A 9,138-nucleotide genomic window follows, 5' to 3' on the forward strand; every position below is an offset into this window, starting at 1 on the left:
CCTGGCATGTCAGGTGGTCCCCTGGCAGGTGTGGGGGGCATGCCAACATCCACCCACTTGAAGCCCCTGCCCTGACTCCTTGGCTCCGCTTTACCCCTTGTCTGTGAAGCTCGGAAGGGTTGGGTGCACGTTCTCGTGGTCCTCAGCCCAGGAGCAGAAAACAGGGGCAGCGGTGCAGGGGAAGAGGGCCCCTTAGGAAATTCCTCAGGTCAGCTGCGGGCTGAGATGGCCAGGCTCAGTCTCCACCTTGGAGCCCAGTGTCCGTGACTGAGCCCAGGCTGGGACCAGAAGACACGAGAGAATCGCGCTGTCACGCTTTCCCCATGCCTGGGGGCTAAGCATGGGCTCCCTGGCCCTGCTGCCTCCGTGGCCGCCGCCTCCGTCGAGGCTGCGGGCCTCTGACCAGCGGCCGGGCCGGGCTGCCCCGGAGCCCAGCGCCACCCTGCAGGTGCCGCACCATCTCGTGGTCCTTGTGGTCCAGCACGCGCGGCAGGAACAGAGAGGACTTCTGGGTGCGGCGTGTCTTGAAGCCACGGCGAGGCCGCCCCTTACCGTTCACAGACACGTACCACAGTCTCTCGGCTGTGCTGGGCTGGCGCCGGGCGCCAGGCCCGCTGGGCACTGTGCGGTACAGCCGGGAAGCGTAGGTGTTGTAGCCCAGCTCGTGGATCCGTTCCACAAACTCACACTCGGCATTGTAGCTCTCCTGCGGGGCGAGACACTGTGGTCAGGGGCCAGCCTGGCCACACGGGGGGAATGACAATGGCGAGGAGGCTAGCTCCCGCAGCACCTCCCAGGCCACCCCTGCTTCTGTCAAGCCCAGCCCCTTACACCAGCCGCATACTGTTCATTGTCGCCCTCCATGCCTCTCAGGGCACACATGTGCACACACACACACACACACATGCGTGTCCGGCAGCCTTCCTCCATGGTGCACTTGGTCTCCAGGGTTCAGTTCAAGGGTCACTTCCTCTGTATTATGAATCCGTCCCCCAAAAGGTGTGTTCAGGTCCTGACCTCCCATCCCTGGAAATGGGACCTTGTTAGGAAGTAGGGTCTTTGCAGACTAGTTGAGGTCACACTGGATTTGCATGGACTAAATCCAATATGACTGGTATCCGTACAAAGAAGAGACCCGGAGACACAGGGAAGGATACAAGGTGAAGACAAGACAGACGCGCACAGAGTCGGCCATGGGAGGACAGAGGCAGAGATTGGAGTGATGTGGCCACCAGCCAAGGAATGCTGGCAGAAGCCAGAAGAGGTGCGGAAGGCCCCTACAGGCTGCAGAGGGAGCGCGGCCCCACCCACAGCTTGATTTCAGACTCCTGGCCTTCAGAACCGAGAGAGAATAGAAGAAGAAATTGAGGTAAAGAAAAGGAGACACCACGAGAAGAGGAAGGGGCTCTAGGGCCCAGGTTCTCTGGACAGCTCTGGCCCTGGAGCTCTGAGCTCAGGGGCTGGGGACACCAGTCTCACCCATCGGGGACCAGACGACACACACACGGAGCAGGAACCAACACAGAGTCCACATTCAATGTGTGCCACAGACGTGTGGGTTTACAGGACAAATGCTGAGTGGGGTGTCCCAACACATGCTGGGGTATGGTGGGAATTCATGTTTTCAGTGGGGATCAGTGGGGACCCTGCTAGAGTGAGGATGGGAAGGCAACAGGTGGGCCCCTGGAGTGGGGCAGAGTAAACTGAAAGAAGACATTGTCCCCAGGGCTGCTTCCTCAGGGCCCCCCTTGGGCCTGCAGCCTGGGGTGTGGAGGGGTGGGCATGCCTTATGCCAACCCAGTTGGAGCTTCAGTACCTGTTGGAAGCAGTGAGAATTCCAAGGGTCACCTGACCAGGTAGCGTGCCTCCTGGAAGGCCAGCCCTCCCAGAGCTGAGAGCCCAGGCTGACTCTGACCACTACCAACCTGACTGGCCTGGCCTGGGGGTCAGAGACAGGCAGCCAGGGGGGCCTCTCTTTCCCTTCTGGGGTTTGTCACAAGTAGGGGACCCAGTGGCCTGTCTCAGTCCAGTGGGAGTGTCCCCAGGTAAGGGATATGGCTGCAGAGTGGAGGAGGTCCAAAGGACTGAGGGACATTCCTCAGAGGCCACAGGCAGGCTGGCCCAGACCCCCGAGCTGGGAAGCATCTGACCCGGAAGCAACCCAGGGAGAAGCAAAGCCTTTTTATGAAACTTGGGAGGCTGCCCAGAGCAGGTAAGGGCAGGGCTGATCTTCCAGGGGAGGGATGGGGCTGCATCTTGCCATCACTTCGGCCTCTCCCCTGCTCTCCCACCATCAGGAACCCTGTATGCACACCCCTGCCCAAGACCAACCTCCTTGCTTTAGAGATGGGGACACTGAGGCCCAGAAAGGGAAGCCCCGAGTCACAGGAGGAGTGGGGGTGTGGTGCTGTTATGGCCTTTGCCAGCCCCACCCCTCCCCCAGGCATTACCCCCCTCCTCCCACAAGCCCCATTAAGATCTAGCTCTTACACTGGACTGTGAGGGGTCCTCCAATCCCGGGCCCTCCCAGGTCCCTCAGTCCCAGAGCCCTTGAGCAGAGGCCCATGGACCAGGGAAGTGGAAAGAGGGGTTTTCTATTGGCAGGGACACTTGTGGGGTGATTGAGGGACACAGACCTATGCTCTTCAAAGGGTAAGGGGTCTAGGCCCTCCTACAGGAGGCCTGCTGGGCGGGGGCAGCCACAGCACCTGCTTGTACCTTACAAGGGAACCTGGGGTGGCCAAGATGACCAGGGAGGATGGTGTCAGCTAAGGGCTGGGCACCACCAATGGACACTCCCCTGACAATGCTCTCAATGCCTGATCCACCCCCCACTGTCCCACCTAGACCTTCTGTTCACAGAACTCCCTCCCCAAGACACGCCCACACTAGGCTCCATTTGTCTCCTCCTCAGGCTTCCCTAGCACCTGGAGCTCTCTGGGAAAGCCAGCCTGGGCGCACTGGGCTGCTGGGCAGGGACCAGGCTCTGGAGGGCCACGGGGGGCAGTGGGGATGGAGGGGTGAAGAGGAAGCAGAGGCACTTTTCCCAAAGAGTTGACCTTTGGAGGGATGGTGGGCTTTTCTTAGGTGGGCACTTTGGGGACAGGAACATTTCAGGCAGTGACAGTATGAGCAAAGACATGGAACAGTGAGCAGTATGACTAGTTTGGAGAACTTCAGGAGTTGGGCCTGGGGTTGGAGCATGAGTAGAGGAATGACGGGAGGAGGTGGGAGCAGAAGGTGGCTTGTACCGACTCCCGTACGGGCTGACTGAAGGCACCCGGGCAATAATTTATGAATTATGGATGGGGAGTTCCCAGAGGCCAGGATGTGATAGGATTCACATTTAAGAAGACCCCTTGGCAGGTACTAATCATAGTGTGGCATGTGATAAGTGCCGAGGATGAAGGAATAAATGCCTGATGGGTCGGAAGATGGATGGTTGATGGATGGATGGATGAGTGATGGATGATGGATGATGGATGGATGATGGATGGATGCATGGGTGGACAGACGGATGAACAGTGAATGATGGATGGATGGTGGATGGATGATGGATGGGTGGGTGAGTGAATGATTGATGGATGGATACGTGGTAGACAGATAGATGGACAAGTGGATAATGGTTGAATGGATACATTGGTATAAAAGCACATGGATGGATGACTTATGGATGGATGGATGGATGGATGGATGGACAGATAGAAGGATGGATAGGAGGATGATGGATGGATGGATGAGTGGATAATGGTTGGATGGATACATGGGTAGAAAGCACATGGATAGATGACATGGATAGATGACATGGATGGATGGATGGATGGATGGACAGACAGAAGGATGGATGGGTGGATGATGGATGGATGGATGGAGGAGTTGATGGATGGATGGAGGCATGCATGGATGCACAGATGCATGAATGGATAGGTAGATGGACAGGTGAGTGGATGATGGGTGGATGCATAGATTGGTGGTTGTATAGAAAGAACAATGGATAGGTAGGGGAATGGGTGGATAGACTAGAGGAGGGAGAGGTTGGAGGCCTGCAGTCCAGTCCCAAAGCTGTTGCAATGGGAGAGGTGAGAAAGCATAATGTAGAGGGTAGTGAGGAATGTGCATTGGAGAGATTCAGGAAGTAGAGTCCAAGGGCTTGGAGATGGATTGACAAGAAGGAAGAAGGTGTCTCCATGTCACCTAGCTGAACCTGGGCTTGAGTAGTGGCTGGCAGGGTAGTAATTTAGGTGAGGACAGGGGAGCTTCTGAGATGTGCTGCTCTCTGCCTGAGGTCTCTGGACCACTCAGCCTTTCATGAGGTTCACTAAGGCTCCAAAAGGAAGTCAGGGCTGGAGTCTGGGAGTTGTCGGTGTGTGATGATGACTGACTCTGGGGCATAGACGAGCTGGCCTGGGAGCAGGGTAGAAGCAAAGCCTGGGGAACTCAGATGGCCAAGAGGAGACTGATGGGAGCACAGGATGTGGGACCCAGGCAGCAAGTGACAGGAATGACACCTCCCAGCTCACCTGCAAGGCAGTGGGACCTTCCCTACTGGTTGCTTTAAAGAATTTCTCCTGGCCTTATCATCCCCTGGTGAGGCTGGGGGCCTCTCCCACTCCTCACCCAAAGCCAAGCTGGTCAGCTGTAAGCAAAGGAGGCCCTAGGTGGACCCTGGCCTATCAATATCCTCAGGTCATGGTCATGTCTCCCAAAGTGCTGGGTCTGGGCTCTCCATGGGAAGATGTGGCTTCCCTGCCCAAGTCAGCCCTCCCTGGTCCTTTCTATGAATTTCTCTGGTGGGGACAGAAAGGTGCTTCAGTGATCAGTTCATCACTGATGGCCAAGCAGACCCCTCACCAGATGATGGGTGGATGGATAGATGGATGGGTGGGTGGGTGGGTGAATGGATGGATGGATGGATGGATAGGTGTGTGGATGGATGGACGGTGAGTGGATGAATGGATGGATGGTTGGGTGGGTGGATGGGTGAGTGACTCTCCTTTCCCTAAGGGATAAGAACATCTTGAGGGTGGCCATTTAAAGAATAAAAAGTCAATTCCTCTCTGCCTGTGCTAGGTCAAAGGGTCCCAGTGGCCTGGAGAGCCACATTGCTCCTCAAGACAAATGCAGACCCGAGTCCAGACAAAGGGTGTTTCTTTATAAACCACAAGTGGGGTCTAGAGACTCTGGAAGCACATGCACAAGGACCAGGTCCCTGTCCCCGGACAAAGCTTCTGACAGGAGGCCCCCAGGCTGAGAAAACAAATGGCGCATTCCAACCCAGCGTTTCCTGTAGCCAAACAGCCAGACCTGCGAGGGAATTGTGGCCTTCAAGGAGGGTCTTACCCTTCTGGAGCACACACAGCCTGACTTCAAAGAGGGCAGGGAAATTGGCTGTTTCCCCTCCCCACAAATGTGACTAAACAGAGAGCAGTAACTGCCAGGAGATGGTCCAAGGCGGCGGCGTCCAGGTTACGTGGATGGAAAACCTCTTACTGCCCAAAGAGGTATCAGCTGAATTGCACGTAATGACTAGTTGGAGATAGCAAATGTCCCAGTTACGTGTATTTTACTCTATGTATCCCCACCCCAGCCCTTGGAGGGGGACACAGCCAACACCCATGAGTCATGAGACCATTTTTGTCACTCGGAGGCCCGGACTGGGCTCTAGACCCTGGTGTGAGCTGCCATGTGCCTGGGACACTGGTCCCATCTCCCCTCCCCCAGCTCCTCCCTGGCTGCCCTGCCCTCTCCCCTTGGCTGATCTGAAGGCAGAGTTTCAACCAATACCTTCTTTTCACCCCAAAGCTCCTTGACCCAGTTAAATTGGAAATTTGCTTGACAGTCCTTCTCCCCCTGCTCTCAGCATCCTGCAGGGAAGGGCAAGGAGGATGACAACGAGATATCGGGGACCTAGCCTGGCAGCATTTGAGAGCACAGGGCTTGTTGTCCGCCCAGTGTAACCTTCCCTGAGGGCTGTGCCCCACCTGGGTCAACCTGGCAGCCGCCTCTCACAGAAGCAGCCGGAAAGAGCACTTGCACATAAGTCACAGGGGCTGGAGTTCTGGTTCCAGCTCAGCTCTGCACAGCCCTGGGCAGAGCACTGGCTGCCCAGGGCCCCTCCATTCTGTCCCCTGCTGTGAGCCCACTCCACCAGTGTCTGCCTGCACCAGGGGCTGGACTCACCGAGGCGTAGAGGCGTCCCCTCTTGTTCATGGCCAGATACCGCCCGGAGAAGAGCCCCTTGATGGCCACAATGCCCACCTCCACGGCTGTTATCTCCAGAATACCTGAAAAGAGGTGGGGAGGTCCGTCATTCCCTTCCCTCCCACAGGGTCACAGAGCACTTCTTGCTGGTCCCCCAGCTGCACCCACATTTGAGGGGTGGTGAGGGTAGCACACAGCCAGCAAGAAGGGAGAAGGGGAGGTGGCTTTGGAAGTTCAGCGGAGGGAAGAGAAGAATCCAGACCCAACAGGGAAGCAATACTAATATTTACAGGGGCACAGTGGTTAAGGCATTTGGCTGCTAACTGAAAGGCCAGCAGTTCGAACCCACTAGCCACTCCTCAGGAGAAAGATGAGGCAGCCTGCTTCTGTAAAGATGACAGCCTTGGAAACTTTATAGGGCACTTCTACCCTGTCCTCTAGGATTGCTATGAGTGGGAATCGACTCCGCGTTGGGGGTTTGGTTTTATAGGGGCCGAGCCTGTACCAGGCACAGTGGCTTTGTGAGCCTGATAGCTCCTCCCAGCGTCTCGACGACCCACGAAGCAGTCTGATGTGACAGACAAGGAAGCTGAAACCACCGGGGTGAAGGGACGTGCCCAAGACCCCAAGGCCACCAGCACCGAGCTGGGGCTGGCATTTGGACGGGCTGCAGATACTGCAGCCTGAGCCTGGAAATGACCCTGTTGCACCTGGGGTCCCAGGTGGAGAGAGAAGTCAGGCCATTTGATGATACCAGCCACCAGGTCACCACTCAAATGCATCCGGCGCTGGACTCAGGCGGGGACCACCCTCCTGGCGGGGGGAATCCCTGTGGGTCTGGAAGTTGGATTAGATCCCAAGCTCACAGAAGGAAGGGCCCACCTGGAGCTGGGCAGGGCTCGCCCACTCCCCACTGTATGTAAGAACCTTTCAATCCCACCTAACGTCTTTCCTTCTGGAAACAGAGAGCTATTCTCTGGGATTGGCAACAAAGGCCGGGCGGGACCATTGTCCCAGGAGAGTGGCTCAGAAGGAATTGGGGATGTCAGGCCGGCTCTCTCTGAGGGGGGGCCTCTCCAGAGCTAGTTCCTGGCGTCCACTGCCGCCTCAATTGAGGGGCAGAAGTGCAGAATCACATTTCCCAGCCTGCGAGGGGTGAAAACTGCAGGTCTCTCTGAGGCGGACAGGTGAACTCCCGACACTGGCCCGGGAAAGAGCAGGTCTGGTTGCAGGACAAGGGTGGTGACAGTCTTTCTCCCTCCCTCCACTTCCCTGTAGTCTACCCTGGTTGCCCCGAGGCGTTTGGTACTCGGAGTGGGAGCCTGGATTTGGAGAGGGAGGACTTGCCCATGTGGAGCTAACTCGCCCCTTGCGAAAGGACCCTCAGGCAACAACTAGTTCCGCGCAACTCCGGGGCGTCCCCGGCTCACGCCCAGACAGGGCTGCGTCTTTATTCCAGGAAGCTATGGTTCCGCGCAGTTTCTTGAACTTGCCGCGCTCTTCTTACCCCTGGAGCCCTGCACGTCGCAGCGGAGGACCGCGGCAGCTCTGGCCTCACTCCCGAGACCCCCATCCCGACTCCTTCCAGCCCTCCTGCTCCCACCGAGCAGGCCTGTTTCCGGGGCCCCAGGCAGTACGCTCCGAGCCCAGAGCCCGCCTAGAGGGCACAGTGTGGCCGGGAGGCTGAGTCCCCGCCCGGCTGGAGGAGCCAAAGCCTGGAGCCTCGCGGGACTCCGCCACACGCAGCCGGGCTGCGGGTGCTGGCTGTAGGGTTGGGTGTTTCCGCGCCGCCAGACCGGGGCGAACGCACCTTCGCGCTCCTGCCGCGCATCACGCGGTCCCCCCACCCCGCGGCAGGGGCGCCGACCCTGCCTGTGGCTCTGCAGCCGAGAGCGGAAGCGGGACAGATGCCCACTCTGGGGAGATGCCTGCCTGTCTGTCGTTTTTCTGTCGGTGGCGGCCGCGTCTCGGGAGCCCAGCTCTCCCGGGGCGCGGGTCCTTCACGTAGAGGCAGCCCGGTTGGCCGCCACCTGGGCGGCCGCGAGGGACGCAGGCAGAGGGCATGGGGGTGCACCCCGGGGTCGCCAGGAGGAGGAGAAGTCGTCAAAATAATAAAGAGGATGATGAATGCCTTGTCCGACGCCTTTTCTCCGGCAAACTCAAAGGGCTCGCACTTGTCAGCGCCCCGGGACGCAGCCCCAGCGGAAGTCGGGACCACCCCTCGCGCTCCCCTTGCGCTCCGCGCCAAAGGCAAGCAGCCTCCGGGCCCTCTGGACATGAGTTCGCTTCCCTCGGACCCCAGCGCGCTCTTGTCCCGGACAAGGAGGGAGACGCGGCGACCCCAGGCGCAGCTGGGGACCCTAGGGCATCCTGGGCGCGCGGTCCCCTCCGTGGGGCCTGGGCACCTCCAGGGCACCGCTCCCACCCGCGGGACCGGCTGCAGCGCCAGGCCGGGCACTCACTGTAGGCGCTGTCCTCCAGGCTGCCGTTGACGCGGCCACTCGGGTGCAGCTGCAGGTGGTACTTGGTGGCGCAGTAGAGCTTGCGGCGCCGGGGCGCCCCGCCGAGGTGTTCATAGACGCCGCCGCGGCCACTCGAATCGCGCCGCAGCCGCGCTCCGGTGCCCGCCGCGGGCCAGCCGGGCTCCAGCAGGCTGAGCAGCAGGAGCCAGATCAGGGGCATAGCGGCATCGCGCGCGACCCGCGCCGGCGGAGGCTGCAGGCGAGCGCGGCGCCCATGGAGGGCGGGCGCGGAGATGCCCCGGCGCCTGGCGGGGAGCGCCGGGGCTCGGCGGGGTTGGAAGTCGGAGAGAGGGTGGGAGGGAAGGAAGGAAGGAAGGGAGAGAGGGAGGGGGAGAGACTGCTGCAAAGATCCTTCGGTTTCCACCCGGGAGCTGGTGAAATCCGTGGCTGCGCAAAGCATTGAAAGAAAAGCCGG

General features: G+C 59.1%; 1 protein-coding gene across 1 annotated transcript; it reads right to left on the reverse strand.

Annotated features, from left to right (window-relative positions):
• Positions 1-334: 334 nt before the first annotated feature.
• On the reverse strand, positions 335-8,883 carry FGF3 (fibroblast growth factor 3). Its single transcript, XM_007949321.2, has 3 exons — positions 8,664-8,883; positions 6,181-6,284; positions 335-706 (listed from the first exon to the last, which is right to left on the reverse strand). Exons 1-3 carry the CDS (start codon positions 8,881-8,883, stop codon positions 335-337), a joined length of 696 nt encoding a protein of 231 aa, XP_007947512.1.
• Between the last annotated feature and the right edge of the window lie 255 nt (positions 8,884-9,138).

This window comes from Orycteropus afer, unplaced genomic scaffold (assembly GCF_000298275.1).
Source record: "Orycteropus afer afer isolate SDZICR_OR568_19922 unplaced genomic scaffold, OryAfe1.0 scaffold00244, whole genome shotgun sequence".
NCBI classification, from domain to species: Eukaryota; Metazoa; Chordata; class Mammalia; order Tubulidentata; family Orycteropodidae; genus Orycteropus; species Orycteropus afer.